At 40.0% G+C, this 17,136-nt stretch overlaps 2 protein-coding genes across 5 annotated transcripts in view; one reads left to right on the top strand and one right to left on the bottom strand.

Moving 5' to 3' along the window:
• The window catches only part of MAU2 (MAU2 sister chromatid cohesion factor), an 87,640-nt gene extending 77,525 nt beyond the window's left edge, over positions 1–10,115 (bottom strand). Inside the window, exon 1 of one of the 2 annotated variants that reach the window (XM_072601115.1) lies at positions 9,785–10,115. In XM_072601115.1, coding sequence (XP_072457216.1) covers positions 9,785–10,036 — 252 coding nt within the window. In that variant the 5' untranslated portion in view covers positions 10,037–10,115. The remainder of the gene's footprint in view (positions 1–9,784) is intronic. The other variant, XM_072601116.1, reaches the window with a different exon arrangement.
• Positions 10,116–10,246: 131 nt separating this feature from the next.
• Positions 10,247–17,136, top strand: part of SUGP1 (SURP and G-patch domain containing 1) — a 44,346-nt gene continuing 37,456 nt past the window's right edge. Inside the window, exons 1-3 of one of the 3 annotated variants that reach the window (XM_072601113.1) lie at positions 10,483–10,527; positions 15,271–15,322; positions 15,413–15,504. Coding sequence is in view for 2 of the 3 variants with exons in the window: in XM_072601111.1 (XP_072457212.1) it covers positions 10,519–10,527; positions 15,271–15,322 (61 nt within the window). In the remaining variant the exon portion in view is untranslated. Of the gene's footprint in view, positions 10,528–15,270; positions 15,323–15,412; positions 15,505–17,136 lie in introns of all 3 variants that reach the window. The other 2 variants (XM_072601111.1, XM_072601112.1) reach the window with 2 other exon arrangements.

The following is a 17,136-nucleotide window of genomic DNA, read 5'->3' as shown; positions in this document are numbered from 1 at the left end:
AAACTATGAGAGTACCCATGCCAATGAAATCACGACTCTATCAAAATAAATAATAGCAATATTTCATTTATCAATCCTTGCTGAATAAAGAAGTCTTTCATATATGTGAAGCTTCCAGAAAACTGAAACTCATCCCTTTCAAAAAACAAGACTAAAAAAAATCTTTAAAAAATACATTTCATAATTCTCTGCCTCCTCATACATATATGAAATATAACAACTTTTTTTCATGACTTAAGGTCATCTTTAGGAATAACAAAGACTGAATTTTGCTATAAAAATTTAGTAAAGCTATTAAGAGCTGTTAAAGTATATGGATATCTGCCCATACACTTAAATGGTGCCATTTAAGATTTCTGAAGGTCTATTTTGTGTAGTTTTTCTATCCCTGTTTTCATCGTCTGCTGTCATTTCTTACTGGTGTCTCCTTATCTTGGTACCTTAATTTCCTGCTTTTGTATGCTGTCAACTGGGAAATCAGATAATAACAGTAATCATGTATATTTATGACAAAATGCTTTATGCACATTATTTAATTTGTTACAACCACCTTGTGAGTGGAGCTACGCAGGTTATTATCTGCATAATCTTTCATTTATAGATGTGGAACTCAGGGAGATTGAAGGTCACACAACTCTCAGTTGACAGAACTGGGGAATAAACACTAATCTTCTGATTAATATATAACATATATGTTGGTATATCACACAAACACATATGTAAAATATAATTACCTAAATCCAGAGCTAATAAGGTTTAGTAATACCTGGCATTTATTTATACAATGCTCTAGTATTTGTAAGCTACTATACATATTTTATCTCATTTGATCCTCCAACACTCCTATATTTTAGTTTAACAAGTATTATGTTCCCATTTTACAAATAAGAAAATTGAGGCTCACCAGAGGTTAAATGACTTGCCCATACCTATTGTGTCTGTGATGGGATCTGAAACTCCTGCCTAAGCCTAATGCCCTTTACACCATGCTAAATAAGGACTTAGGTCCTCACTCAGACAGTAAGTAGCTCTCCAATGAATAACATGAATGAATTGCATGTTCTTTTGACCCACTGCCATATACTCAGGCAACTTTTTTCTTTTGAACTATTTTATAAGCCTGTAGTCATGTTCCTGGTAGTTATATTTACAGGTGAAAGTAAACTCTGGATAAAGTATATCAAAACAAGTGAAGCTTGAGACTGTTAAAGCTGAGAAAAGAGTGCATCTCATGAATGATGGATTTAAGTACAGCATTAAGACACTTTATTAAGAATCTTCAGCCTAGAACCATGTAGAAATAGTAGATTCTTACTATCAGTAAGATAAGTAATTTAGATTTATAAGATGTTCTGTTTCCTATAGAAATACAGCAAGAAGAATCTATGAAAGAAAAAATAAAGAACATATTCAAGTTGAAGAAAGGGATGCCAAAAAGGTTTTAGGCACAGGTTGTTAAATGCAAACAAAACTGAATTTTTAAAACTCAGGGAAAAGGAACAGATTGCTAGGATAGATAACATAATCCAGAAAGCATAATGTTCAATTAATCAGTCAATAAGTACTCAGTATTATGTCTGACACCATGTTAGGTACTAGAAATACAAAAACAAAAAAAATGAAGCGATCTTAAGCTCATGTTCTATTTGAAAAGGATAGTTAACAGGTCCTTATTTCTCACCTGGTGGACTACTTTGAAACTTCTCTGACTTCACCATCTTGTCCTTATGTTGAGTACCTTTCCCCAACATGTTCACCTTCTTTTTGAGTTCTGTCTCCTCAGGTATGGACTGTCTTTTTTTTAAATTTGTATTTCCAGTGCTTGGGGTAGGTAGGTGGCACAGTGGATAACATGCTGGGCCTGGAGTCAGAAGGTCTTGAGTTCAAATGTGACCTCACACACTTTTGGCTGTGTGACCCTGGGCAAATCACTTAATTTTGTTTGCCTCAGTTTCCACATCTGTACAAAGAGCTGAAGAAGGAAATGGCAAATTACTCCAGTATCTTTGCCAAGAAAACCCCCCAAAAGGGGCCATGAAGAGTTGGACACACTAGTGAAAAAATGACTAACCAACGATCTAGCACAATGCCTGGCATACAGCAGAAACTTCAATGTTTATTGATATTTACAAGGCAATGAGCATACACGCATATATATTACATATCTATATACAGATAGACAGATATACCTCATTGGACCAGTGTAGCTAAGAAAGGCCAAGCAGAGAATCAGCCACCAGATTATTATTATTTTTTAGACAAAGTAACTAATGAAGACCATTTACAATAATATGAAGGGAATACTCATATCTATCTTGATGTAGATGACTATCATATACATACATGTATATATCTGTATCTATTTATACAAACACACACGTATATCGAAAAGTATGTAAAAATATAATGTATATATAAACATGTTTCCTGAGCTTCAGTCCCACCTATTGCTTACTGTACATTTTAAAATGGATATCCTGGAAACATTTCAAAGTCAATATATCCAAAACAAAATTAATTATCCTTCCATTTCAAGCCTTTCTCTCTTTTAAACTTCTCTGATTTTGTCAAAGGAACTGCCATCTTTCAAGTCTCTCAGGGTCATAACATTGGCATTATCCTGAACTTCTCACTGCCCCTTCACCCCATATAGCTAGTCAGCTGCCAAATCTTACTGTTTCAACCCTTACAACATCTCTTACATCCTAGCCCTTTTTCAACAGTCACAGAGCTACCACTTCAGGTAACTGATGTTTGGGACCTTATCACTTCTTGCCTACATTACTGCAACAGCATCTTAAAAGGTTTCCTTGCCTCAAGTCTCTCCACTCTAGGTCATCCTACAAACTGCTACCAAAGTAATTTTCCTTAAGCCCAGATTTAACCGTTTCTCTTAATCAACTTCAGTGACTTCCTATTGCCTCTAAGATAAAATACAAATTCCTATGTTTAGCTTTTAAAATATTACATAACCTAGTCCCAACCTATTTTTCAAAATTCTTCTTAGCCTTCAAGCCATAGTCTTCCTTTAACTTCCTGCCTGAAAGTGTTTTCTCCCTTTTCAAATTTTCCTTCCTCTGACCTTATCACATTACCTCGTATTAGGATTATCTATGGTATGGGCCTTAACCTTTAAGTAAACTGTAAACCCTTTGTGGGTAGGGACAGTGTTATTTTCAGTATCGGTAAGGGGATGAGTACTTACTATGATGCTATCTTCATCAGAAACCTTTCTTCATTCTCCCACCTGCTAATGCCCTCCTCTCTAAAAATTTACCTTGTATATATTTACGTATATTTTGTCTTTCTGATAGAATGTGAGCTCCTCAGGGCCAGGTACTGTTTCACCTTTGTCTTTCTGTTCCCAGCACAATATTTAGCATATAATAAATCTTTGTTGATTGTATGAAAATGAGTTATAAATATCTGAACAATGGCTTAAAACATAGGAATGACAGGCTTCTGGTCAGCAATGTTGTGGACTTAACAAAGGTTGGTAAGAATGATTTGGATACATATAAGGAATTCACCAAGCAACTAAGATTTTTTTTCTTTCTGAAGTCAGGTAGAGAAGACAGAGGCAAGAGCATATATCAAAGGTTAAAAGCAAAAGTCTAGTAGAGAATATTGTTAAGAGCGATAATGCTCAGAATGAAATGAAGCTAACATGGAAAGGTAAAGATAACAAAATGGATTCTTTTATTTAGCTATCCTGAAGAAAAAGAAGTTCAACGAGGGCTGCTGACTGGACTTAAGAATTAATGATAATTTTTGTTTTTGCTTTTTCTGTCAAGAAGAATGATCTTTGTACTGGAAAGGAAAAAACAAAAATCACATTAAGGAGGTGATATTCAACAATGAGTAGGGAGCCAATACAAGAGCTCCTAGGTGCCCTGGATATGTTTAAGTCATATGACCCAGGCATACTACATTCTAGGTCCTGGAAGTTCCAGCTGGTATGATGGCTAAGCCACTGTTGGTGACCTTTAAAATATCACAAAGAACAATATGATGGGAGGAAGGCAAATGGCTCTAATTTCAGAAAAGAGTGAGAGTAGAAATTACAGAATGGTGAGTTTGATTTGGATTCTTAGGAAAATTTTAGAATATTTTATTAAGGAAATGGTTAGTGAACACCTAGAAAAGAAAGCAGTGATTATAAATAATCAGTATATCTTTATCAAAAATAGGTATTCTGATAGAGTTACTAGATTGGTAGACCATGGAGTATCAGAGGTATAATTTACCTAGATTTTAGCAAAGCATTCGACACAGTTTCTCAGAGTGTCCTTGTAGAAAAGTTGGAGACAGAAGATAAGTTGGCCAACAATACAATTAGGTGGATTTGGAACTGGTATAGCTGGACCCAAAGAGTTGATAATTTGATGTTACTTCTAAGGTGATTTCCAGTAGCATTCCCAAAGGATTTACATATCTTTGGCCCTGTGAGGTTTAACATTTGAATCACTGATTTAGGTAAAGGCATGGACAATAAACATCAGATTTACAGAAGACACAAAGCTGAGAAGGATGGGTAATAAAGTGGAAGACAGTATTCAAAAAGACCTTGACAAGTAGAACATTGGGCCAAGTCATACAACACAACATTTTTAGCAGGGATAAATGTAAAGTTTTGCACTGAAGTTTAAAGTTAAACTTAATTTCACAAGTATAAGATGGATAAAGTATAGATGAATAACTGTTGGAAAAACACTTGAAGTATTAGTAGACTATAAACTTAATGAGTCAACAGTGTGATAGTACAACTGGGAAAGCTGTGATCTTAAGCTGAATTCAGAGAGGTACAGGGTTCAAGAGTAGGAACATGACATTCTCACTGTACTCTACCCTGGTCAGACTGCCTACTAAGTATTTTGTTGAGTTCTGAGTGCTATAGTTTAGGAAGAACATTGGTAAACTGGGCTAAATATGGATGATGGCAAATGGAATGCTGAATGATCTTTAATTCTTGTCATATAAGATACACTTGAAGGAACTAGAAAGTACTCATTCAAGAGAAGACATGAAAGCTCTCTTTAAGCATTTAAATGGTTGTGATGGAAGAGAAATTAGATTTGTTTTGCCTGTCCCCAGGCAACAAAACTATAAAAAGATAAACTGAAGCCTCACATAAGGAAAAATCTCCTAAGAAAGTTTTGCTGTTCATCCTTTGTTTTTTAAGAGGACCAATGACATTGCAGGGTGATATCTTGACCTGCACCTAGATTGGATTTAAGTGAGACAGTTGCACAAAGTCATCAGCCTCACTCTTTCTTCCAGTCACTGAAATCCAGTGTCAAGACAACAATCAGGATGACTAGAGAAGGCCCAGCATGCAGTGGATAGCCTTGGCATCTTCAATATCTGACCAAGCTCTAAGCACTCCACAGCACCTGCTCCAACCATTTTCATGACTATTGAAACAAATTGCCCTCATCCGATTCTTCCACCAGTGGAAGTCTTCACATGCTTGGGGTGGCTCAACTGTGGGTCTGAGGTCTGTCAGTTATTCTCAACCTGGGTTAATCCAAATACCAAGATGTTTTTACTGAGGTGTAGCTGCTGTATATGCTACAGCCTCTTGGAGCCAGATGTAAGAGTTGGGTGAAGGTGGAAACCAAAGGTGGATGAGCAGCTCTCAAAAGGCTTAGTTGGTTAAAACACCTGTCGAGTAAACAGGAGATGCTGGGTTTGAATCCCATGTGTTAACTGTGGAGCTCCAAGTCTCTTTTTGAGATGTATGAGGTGTTCAGCTACTAAAAAGCAGAATGGGAGACAGCGTGTTCTCTGTCACCAGAAATCTTTAAACAAGGGCTGGATGACTGCTTGTTGTGTATGCTGTAGAGCAGACTGTGGTTTAGATACATGTTGGACTAGATCTCTGAGGTCCTCTCTAACTAAGAATCTCTTAATTCTGTAAATTGAGTTGATATGATTACATTGTTTTCCTAATACTGAACTACTCTTGTATTCTGATATAAATTCCACAATGAGCCATTCTTTCAAACATACTTCTATGTTTTATTATGGTTGGTTGTTTTCCTTCCTTCTCAAAGAGGACCAAAATGACACCTGTATGCTAGAGTTAAGTTTCATTGGGTCTAATTGTGGCTGATCAGATCAATGTGAGCTCGGAATGCTCTACCATAAATCGAGTACATTGAACATTTGGAGTGGATTCTCTAAATTTGCTCATAATGCGTTTCCTTTGAGCTGTTTCAATTCTGTTTTGCTCATAGAACACAGCACCTTTTCTGATGTGGGCAAGCCATGCTTGGCAGTCCTGTGCCATCTGGCACATATAGTGATATAAATGCTTTTGTTTTGTTACACACACACACACACACACACACACACACACACACACACACACACACACGCTGAATCAGCAATAATAGTTTACATTTAAATCACCAAGTAACTTGTGAATAATAAAGCACACATTAAATTCATGAAATATTTACCCAGAAACACCATATAATGCTAGGAATTTGGATAACACTGCCAACTAACTGTCAAAATAACAAGTAACGAAACTATACCAAAAAAAGCCATGAGGTATGTCTCCTCTTATGAAATGTATTTGCTTTGGGATCCGTAGAAAGCTGGGAAATAAGCCAACAATTAGGTAGATACAGGTGTTAGCCAAGTTTTAAATCTAGAATTAGGTTAGGTAGTTTTAAATCTAGAATTGGTTTAGAAGCATTATACTACACTTGTGTGATACACCACTACCACAGTTTCAACTTCAAGAAAGTGACCAAGGGAGGAAGAAAGCACTCAGGACTGTTTTGACAAGTACCCCACAACATGTAACAAATTTCTCCCTCTCCCCATAAGGATTTTTAGAAGTTCTGAAACTCAACTATTGAAATTCCTTCAACATAACTTAAACATGGCCAACTTGATTAAGCAGATGGAAAATATCAATATAAACAAATGACAGGGAAAAATTATATAAAAAACAAAATGACTTATGGGGAGGCTCATGGGGACTTCTTGGAGACTTATGGGGATATTTGAGCAGTAAAAGCAAAAGACAGTGAAAATAATAACCAGAGATACTAAAAAAAGAATTGATATAGGTACAGAAGTGTCATGAAAAAAACTCACTATGGTGCACTGCATAGAATACTGAACCTAGAATAAGAAAGTGATAGCCCCTCAGTACTCTGCTCTAGTCAGACCATATCTGGACTGGAGTATTGTGTACAGTTCTGGATGCCACAGTTTAGGAATAAGCTGGAGATAGTCCAGAAAAGGGTAATAAAGATGGTGACAGGCCTTGAATCTATATCCTATGAAGATTGGCTGAAAGAATGGCGGATGTTCAGCCTGAAGAAGCTAAGATGAAGACAGGACATAATTGATACTCTCAAGCATTTGAATGGCTTATTACTTATTATTATTATTGAATGGCTTACCTTGCTCATTAACTGCCTCTGATACTTACTGATATTAAGCAGATACTTCAGCTCTCATTTTCTCATCACTGGCACCACACCTCAACTCAAGTAACATTTATTAAGCACCTACTAGGTGGATAGAACACCTACTTTTGAGCAGCTTATTCATAAGCTGCAGTTACAGTTACCACCATTGGAGATGTATGAACAAAATCCATTCAAAATTCAAGGAAATACAGAATGTAACTAAACAAGTACTCCGGAATCTGGTCTATTTTCTGAAGTGTAGTAGGAAGATATTTTTAAAAACTGACTTATTCTCTACCATGAAAACAGATATGTTCTTCTCACGTGGACTGCAGCAAGATTATTAAATTAAAAATTGATTCCTTTTTCTCATCTTCGCAAATATATTGGGTTAGACTATATTTAGTGCTCTCTCCTTGAACTTACTTTGTCTAAGTCTGTATATATTTTGTAATTCCTCATCTATCTATGCATTAGTAGAATATAAGGTCCTTGAGGGAAGGGGATATTTTTGTATCCCCAGCACCTACCACAATGCCTTGGACCCTTCTAAACTCAATGTGCAAGGAATTGTGCTAGGCACTGTCAATACAGACAAAAAAAAATGATCCCTCACCTCTAAGATCTCATATTCTACTTGGGGGAGGTGGGAGGATACACAAAATACATATACATAAGGGTAATCAGTAGAGGGAGAATGGTTCTCACAGATTTCTTAGGATAATAGAAGAAAAGCTGTTTTGAACTCAGGGGCCATATAATTCAAAATAACTTGCCCAATGTCATGCAGATACTTTGCAAATCATGAAATACTTGATGTCAGTTACTATTATTAAAGCCCTTTATTAATATAAACTATGATTACATTACATTCGAATTGGATATAGTTTGTGGCAAAGTACTACCAATCACCAACCAGAAACATTCATTGCTTGTAGTTAACACTTAAAATTATATAGATTAGAGCTGGAAAAGGCCTCAGAAGTCATTTAATCCAACCCCCTCTTTCTACAGATGAGGAAACTGAGGCCCAGTGAGGTTAAGCAATTTGCTCCAAATCACACAGCTAGTAAGCCTAAGAGGCAAGGTTTCAACTCAGGTCCTCTCATTCCTGAGTCAGCGCTCTTTCCTGTGTACCAAGCTGCCTAGTGACCATCAATGTCATTATAAGAATAATGTTTTCCAGAAATGTCTGGCTTTCTCTTGAAAGAGGATCTATTTATTACCACCACCTGCAGCCCGGAGGTATAGTAGAAATAAAGGAACCCAAGTTATCATCTCAGCTAAATCACTTATATGAACAGGCTATTTCAATTCTTTGACCCTCAGTTTACAAATCTGTAAAATGAGACAATTAACTATACCATCTTCCCCACAGGGCTGGGGTGAGGAAGGTCCTTTGTAAATCACCTACGTGCTATGTAAATATAAGTTATTATTACCTAAAACCAAACAAAATCTTACACACACAAAAATCTTTCTTTGCTTAACCAGTATTAAACGAGTATCTTTATTCTGCATACAGTACCAAGTCAGGATTTAGTACAGTAGCAAGTAAAATCTAAGTAACCAGTCTGGGGGTAAACTGTCTACTCTGATTCTGTACAGTGTTACTGTGGTTCGAAACAACTTTACAACTACGATATTACTAAACATAAGGCAATGACGACTGTACCTGCTACTTTTCAAGACTAGGACTGTGACTGTCAAAGCAAGAAGGAAAGAAAAAATACTAAGTTAAAAAGTGGAATCAACACTTGGAACTAGGATGGCCATTTGAAAAGTCACTGCCTCCCTCCCAAGCCTTCCTTCTCCAGCCACCCTGTTACCCCCCATCACTTCCAATTCAGCCTCTGCCCCTCCTGTCACCTCCTCTCTGATCTCCCTGCCTGCCTCCTGCCCCAGTTTCTCTCGATCCTATCCTCATTCTGGTCCGTCTTTTCCTGACACCCCATTCTGCCTCCCTCCTGCTCCTCTCAGCATGGGGGTCCCTTCTTTCTGTCACCGCAGCCCAGACAGAGGTCCTCCCCTTTGTCATCTCAGTCTAGGGGTTCCCTCTCCTGTCACCTCAGCCTGAGCTCTCCTCCTTATGTCGCCTCAGCCCAGGCTCTTCCCTGGTGTCAGCTCAGCCCGACCTCTCTGCCTCCTGTCACTTCGGCCCGGGGGTGGGGGTCCTCCTCTTGTCACCTCCGCCACGAGCTACCTCCTACCTGTCACCTCAGTCCCGGCCTTTCCTCCCGCCCCCCGCTCCCACCCCCCAGGCTTGGCCTAGCTCTGGGGCCCTGGGCGCTGGGGGCTCGGCGGCGGCCCCTCTTCGCCCGCCGCGCCGCGATCCCAGGGCCTTTCCTCACCGCCTTCTCGAGGTGGCTGCGGGCCAGCTCGCTGTTCTTGGTGTGGTGGTAGAGCACGGAGCCCAGCTGCAGGTGCGTGCGGGCCTCGATGCGCTGCGGAGGCTTGAAGGGAAACACGGCCTGGAGGCAGTGCACGCAGAGTCGGATCTTGGGCGGGCTGGACGTGCGGAAGTGCTCGGCAAAGCCCAGCAGCGCCAGGTACCACGACTCCGAGGCCTCGGCCTGGGCCGCTTGGGCCGCCTGAGCCGCCATCTTGGGCCGCACAACAACAACCGGCCGCCGAACTAGGTTGGGGGAGGGGGCGCCGGACGGAAGCCGCGGCGGCTCTCGTGATAACTTGATGAGGCGTTCGTGAGCATCTCCCCCTAACTCCCTCGCGCGCGCGACTCCTCATGGGAGTTGTAGGCTGCCGCGTGATGAAAGCGCGGTCAATAAAGGGTGGCTTTCGGAGCAAAGTTGTTCGCCCCATAGAGGACGAGTCAGAAACAGTCCTAAGGTCAGAGTGAGCCCACCGCTTTAAGAATTCTTTTATAGTGACCCCCGCGAGGGGTCCTAGAGGCATGGACTACACGTCCCAGTAGGCTGTGCGCAGTATAACAGCCTCCCCCCCCCCCCCCCCCCCCACCTTTCCCTCCCCCTTCTCAGCCTCTCCACGCACACACAGACATCCCCGCCCGTCCCTAGGTGGGGCGCGGTGCACTGTGGGATTGAGGACCTCAAGATGGACAGTCGGGATGTTGCAGGTAACAGCCTTCTTTTTCGTTCCCCTCCGCGAGGCTTCGCTCCTCTCCTGAGGCGCAGCGCCCGCGGAGCCTCCGGCCTTGCCGCCGTGTAGCTAGAGCTGGAAGCCCGAAGTCTTCCCCCGGGGGCCCTCCACCCCCAAGCCCCGGGTCTTCTCAGCTGTTGGCGGGGGCGGGTCGAAGTCGGGCGGGGGCGGCCCTGAGGCGGCGGCGCCTGCCCTGCTGTGGCCGCTCCTAGCCCCGCACCCTCCCGGGCCGCGTGTCCAGCGCCTCGGGGCCTGGCGGGGCCTCCTGGGGCCCCCGGAGCTTGTCAGGAAATCCTGCTCCGCTCCCCGGGCTAGCTGCGGGCCTGCTCCAGGGCCGGCGAGTGCAGCTGGAAGGGTGCCACCGGTGTCAGCTCCCGCGGGAAGCCCTCTCCCCCCTCATCCCTGTTTACCTGTCTCTCCACTTGGGCGATTCTCCCTCTCCCCTCTAGAGTGTAGCCTAGAAGGCCGGACGCCTGGCACACGGGTGCTGCTTAAATCATTGGCTGGGTTGGATGGAATTGGCTCTTACCGTGTTCCCCTGCCCAGGGAGGGGGAACGGACTGTAAAAGAGCCTGGTGGTCTGCCACCGTAACGTAGTGGGAGAAGCACAGGATTTGGAATCAGAAAGCTTGTGTTTTCTCGTATTTCGTGTCTTTGTGTCCAAGCACGTTCCAGTGCTCTCTCTTCTTTGGGCCTCGGTTTCTTAATCTGTGAAATGGGAATATGCACCCCCTATCAGGGTTGTTGTAGAGCAAGTACTCGGCCATTTTCTAGTTACGGGATTATGTGCTAGTCACTTAACTTTTCCAATATCTGTAGTAAATGTCTTAAACGGTTGTTGAAAGGCTCAAACAGGATGGTGTATGATGAAGTATTTTGTAAACTTTAGAGTGCCACATAAATGTCAGCTGTGGTTATGATTCGTAAACTTTGTAGCACTATGTAATTGTGAGTTACTAATATTTCTGTGGCGAGGAGGAAAGGAGATCCTCTTTCCTGCAACACAGGTACAAGTATCTAAAAGACAACAAAAGATGTGGTCGCGGGTTCCGATTTACTTTTGTTAGGTTGAGCCCTTTTGGGGGTACATCAACCCAAGCTAGTTGGATAATTCTTTTCCAAACTGATGCTATTCTACACATTAAGTATGTTATCATTCATTCCACTAATAGTACAGATTGTATCACGTCTACCTTTTCTCAGACTGTGTAATTGTTCATAAAGTCTCAGATTTTGAATGGGAAAACTTATTCAATATGTTACAGGTCTTTTTCTAGGTCTTTATAAATTTGTTTTATTTTGGTGATTAGTGCCTACAGTTTACATTTCTGTAGTGTTGAATACTTAGAGAGTTTTTTAACCTACCACAGCCAGGTAAGATAGGAAATGTTAATGTCCCTCACTTTATAGAGAAAACTGAAACTGGAAAAATTTGTGACTAGCCCATGGTCAGTAACTGAGTAAAAGTATTGGAGTCATGAATCATCTTGGCTTGGAGACATTGGTTGCAGTGGAAAGAGTATTAGATTTGGTTCGGGAGATGTGGGTTTTAAAATCAAGTTCTGCTGCTTCTTGTGACCTTGGGCAAGTCATTTAACCTTATTAACTTGGTTGTAAAAATGAGAGGGGGTTGTCCTTTCCAGCCAAAAAAAAAAGTTCGATTTCAGCTCTAAAAATCCTTTGTTCTCTGGTGACTTTTAAATCTGCTTTCCACTCCTTTGCATTCCCATGAAAATTTTCCTCAGTTCTTGTCTTTAGAAGGCTAGGCAGTCTGGGCCTTCTAAAAGTCTGAGTCTGTCAGTTGGGTTATCAACCCCAAAGTGGAAGGAACAAAATACAACAGAATTTATTTATTTATTTTGCTTTTAAACTACCTGGAATATACTGTAATGAACTTGGAAAATCAGGCTGAAGCCTGATTGTTAAGGACTTCAAATGAGTCCAACAGAGGAATTTGTATTTTATTCTAGAAAGAAGAAGTGAGCTTGTTTTTCAGTTATTTGATTCTTCGTGACCCCATTTGGATATTTTCTTGGCAAAGATACTGGAGTGGTTTGCTGTTTCTTTCTCCAGGTCATTTTACAGATTGAGGCAAATAGAGTTAAGTGACTTGCCTACGGTCACACAGCTAGTAAGTGTCTGAAGCCAGATTTGAATTTAGGAAGATGAGTCTTTCTGATTCCAGGCCAGGCACTCTGCTGTGCCACCTAGCTGCCCCAAGAAGTGACCTACTGGAGCTTTTTGAACAAGGGACAAAGCTTTTAGGGTTATCACTTTGGCAATTTTGTAGAGGACAGATTGGAAACTGTATTGTTAGACAGTGAGCTCCTGGTTTTGTGTTTGTCCTTCGTTGCCAAAGAAGACCATGGTATCAGAGAAATGATGACATGACTTGCACTTGACTTTGTTCTGAGTGAGGGAGGGCTGTGCAGGTCACCAGCCTCACTTCTCCAGAGCCATCTGAATGCAGTGTCCAGATATTCATCAGGATGTTTGGAGATGAACCAGGATGTACTGGGAGACTTTGGGTCATTTAGGCCAAGGTCTTTGCAGGTACTCACTTAGGGTGAGGCAACACCCATTCATTGAATAGGCCTGTTTAAGAAGTAGCCAGAGCATGTCCCCTTTAGTGAGATCAAGAGAAAGAAAGACATCAGACTGGGTGGGAAACAGCAACAGTTACTATTGATAATCTCTCTAAAGCTAGGAGGGTGCAGAGGAATCCTTAGCCAGGGTAGCTGTTTAATTTAAAACCGGTGTGGTGAGTAAAGTGCCACAAAGGCAAACTGGTATGTTTTTCTCTGAGGAAGATAAGGGGTTTTTTTTTGGTTGTTGCTTTTTTTTGTTTTATAACAATGCTGCTGTTAATATTCTGTGTCCAACTGGGCTCCTTAGTCAGGTCAGAGACATTCATGAAAAAGAAATGACCATTTTTATTGAGACTCAGGGTCACTGTAGTTGTCATCTGTACATGATGTGCCTTGGGAAAAGCTGGGTTGGCCTTTAGGTGTGGTTCATTACAACCCCTCTCTGACAATAAAGAAATGTTAATTGCTTTATGGGACTCAGCTGACTCTTATAATCTTGACTAGAAAATCAGAACCACCAAAATCAATAGTTGTTCCCTTGGGGGAGATGAAACCACCCCTAATTTCTCAGGGACCTGCAAAGACTGAAGAATTGTCTTTCCAGAGAGAGTCTAGCTAACACTGGGTGGGTGTATATAAGACAACAAACAAGTCCCTGGTTAAACTAGTTGGCTAGCAAATATCCCTGGGCCTAGGAGTGATCACATTATTCCCTTTCAACCACGCCTCTAAGACAATTCAAAGTGGGAGAGGTCACATATTTGAATTTAGGCAGATGCTAACCATTATAAAAATCAGTGTTGCATAAAGCCAAATTAAACTGTAGAATCAATTCAGTAGAGATAAGAGGAAATATTCATTTCTATTCTTACACAGGGATGAGATACTTTAGTATCATGGAAAGAGAGCTATATTTGGAGTTAGGAGACCTGAGTTTAAAACCTGGCTCTGCCACTGTTATTGTCCATGTGACCTTGGGCAAGTCAGGTTTCCCTTGCCTCAGTTTTCTCATATTCCTCTTTAAAATGAGTGGATTGGACTAGACGACTTCCAAAGTCCTTTTCATCTCCAAGTCTGCATTCCTATGTCCAATCTGTATGGAGTAGGAGACTGGACTAGATGCCTTCATCAGCTTCGTGATTGATTCTGTCTCATATTCTAGAAGTATATACTTTCCTCAGTGAAAGTCTTAATTGTCCAAAGAAGAGAAATGAAAAGACCTGTACTCCTTTTTTTCTTTATGGAGGGAGGGGCTATAGTTGTGGAATACTGTCAATAATATCAGACTTTAAAAAATGTATTAGATAGTTTTACTGAACTAGTTTTTTTTCTCCCTCCTTTATATTCTTTGTTGTAGGAAATGGCTCTCAGGGAAAGAGTGAGGGATAGACTGGGAAATGTAAGTGGTGTAAAAACAAAAGATATCAATACAGTTTTCATTTTCAAAAAGAAAGTTTCTGTTACAAATTTGGTGACTTTTAATAATGTTCCCAAAAGCAATCACTGTTTAGGGCAGTGGAAGTTTTTAACTTAAAAGGTAAATGTTATGAACCTCTTCCCTAATCCTAAATTCTTTAATTTAGTAATCCAGAAAAGCAAAATCCATAGAAAGGACAGTGTTACAAAGCCAAATGGGACAGATGTGATTTTGAAGGTGACTATTTCTAAACTAGAGCTAGGAATGTCTCTACTTTTCTGAGGATTGTTTTAGGATAATAAAACTGTTGTCTTTGAGAAGCTATAATCTTTCTCCCAGTGCCTCTTCTCAGTTACCTCTTAACATCTCTTATTCAATAGCTCTTCTCTTCCCACCTGTTTTACTGTAATAATTGAACTCATCTTCTGTCTCCATTATATCTTTTCTTCAATTAATCCTTCACACTGCTCCCCAAGTCTTTTTTCTAATGTATCATTCTGTTGATGACATTTTTTTTTTACTCAAAAGCCTTCAATGGCTCTTTACTCCCTGTTGCTTAAAGAAATAAAGTATAAACTCATTTAAGGTGTTTTATAAGCTGACTCTAAGCTACTTTTCCAGCCTGATCTCATACTGCTTCCCTTTGTGTAGTTGCTTTTCATCCAGATTGACTGTTATCTGTTCCTTGTTCTCTTCTTGACCTCTGCAACCTCAGCTTTCAAGTCAGAGTCTCCTGGAAAGTAGGGAAGCTCCAGCAAGTCTAAATGGTTAGTATAATCATTACATGTCATACTGATTGACATAGATATTATAGATGTGATTTTGATCATTTCTACATTTACCTTCACTTCCACAAGGGGCAGTCTAAGGTGTAAGAAGACTTTTAAAGGAAGGAAAACATTATGGAGGATTTTGAATGCAATCTTCTCTTGAAGTCCATTCTTTCAAGGTGAAACTAAAGGATCACTTCCTCTTTGAAGAGTTTTTTGATTTTTGTCCCTTCCTCAACCTCTCCAGAAGCATCCTAGTGCAGTGGAAAGAACATTATTGGATTTGGAGTTCAAGGACCTGGGGTTGAATACTACTCATTCGACCTTGGGCAAGTCATATAACCTCTTTGACCCGTAATTTGCTTGTTTGGGTTATACCAGGAGATCTCTAAGGTTCTTTCCAGCTTTGAATCCTTTAAAAGTGATTCTTCCTCAACAAATTTTTACTAGCATTTTACTTGGTCCTTCCATTCTCCATTGTGCATGTGTGGGTGTTTGTTTTTGGCTGGGGGGGTTAGAGTGGGGTGAGGTATATGTCTTTTCATTAAATCAGGATTTAATTCTGGAAGGGCTTTAGAAACATTAAATACAAATCCTTGTAAGCTTTTTGAGAGGAGAGTCTTGTTTATATTTTCGTATGTTTTGTGCCTATGATAGTGCTTTGCATGTGGAAAGCATTTAATAAATATTTGAGGTGCAATCTGACGGGACAAATACATTTGATAAATTAATGAATCAGTAATTGAATTTTTCTGAAGGAAAATGTCATGTCCTTAATTTTTTGAAATTAATGTCATGAATGACACCTACAGTGCTCCAGTCTCTTGGAGCTGTTATCAGAGATGAATTATTGTTTTTACTTCTAGGTTTGAGTCTTCTTTCACCTTCCCTGAGTCTCCTTCTTTTTGTAGTAGTATCACTATTATCCTGTCTCCAGCTCAGAATCTTGGAGTGAACTTTGAGGTTCACCTCTTCCTTGATACACTTATTATTATATTTTTTTATATATTATATATTATTATATTGTTATATATAATATATGTATTATATTATATATTATATAATATATATTATTATATTTGTTCAATCACCAAATCCCGAAGACTTATTTTTCCCCAGTGTCTCTTGGCTCTATGTATTCCTTTCTTTTCTTTTCTCCTGCCCCCACTGTAATCCAAACTCCCATTGCCTAGAAAAAGAATTGTCTGTCCTCATGCTTTCAATTCCCCTCTCTAGTCTAAACCCTTATCACTTAAAGGAAACTGTATTTACTTACACCTTCTCTTTCCCTCCTCTCACACCTCAATCTTTTGCAATTTAACTTCTTTTTTTGTTAATTTTTAAAATTAAATTTTTTTTAATTGGCAAAGTTTTACCTTTTTTCCCTCCCACCTCCCTCTCCAGTGAGATAGAAAAACAAAACACCTGTTACAAGTTTAACAAAAATGTCCACATTAGCCATGTTAAAAAAAATTTTTTTTGTCTCATTCTGAACTCTCAGTGCTTCACCTCTTTATCTGGAGGTGGGTAGCACATTTTATCATGATTTCTCTGGAATTGTTGGTTACTACTCTGAGTAGAGTTACTCAGTCCTTCATTTTTTTTTGTCTTTGCATTATTATTGTCACCACATAAATTATTCTCCTGGTTCTACTTATTTGACTGTATCACTTCACACAAGTCTTAGCAGAATTCTCTGAAACCATCCTTTTCATCACATCTTACCATGAAACAAATCATATTCCAACACCTTTATAGACCATAAAGTGATCAGCTATTCCCCAGTTGGTGGATAGTATCATTTCTCCACT

This window comes from Notamacropus eugenii, chromosome 4, assembly GCF_028372415.1.
Source record: "Notamacropus eugenii isolate mMacEug1 chromosome 4, mMacEug1.pri_v2, whole genome shotgun sequence".
In the NCBI taxonomy this organism is placed as follows: Eukaryota; Metazoa; Chordata; class Mammalia; order Diprotodontia; family Macropodidae; genus Notamacropus; species Notamacropus eugenii.
Note: the sequence above shows the minus strand (reverse complement) of the source record. Positions and strands in the feature narration are given on the sequence as shown.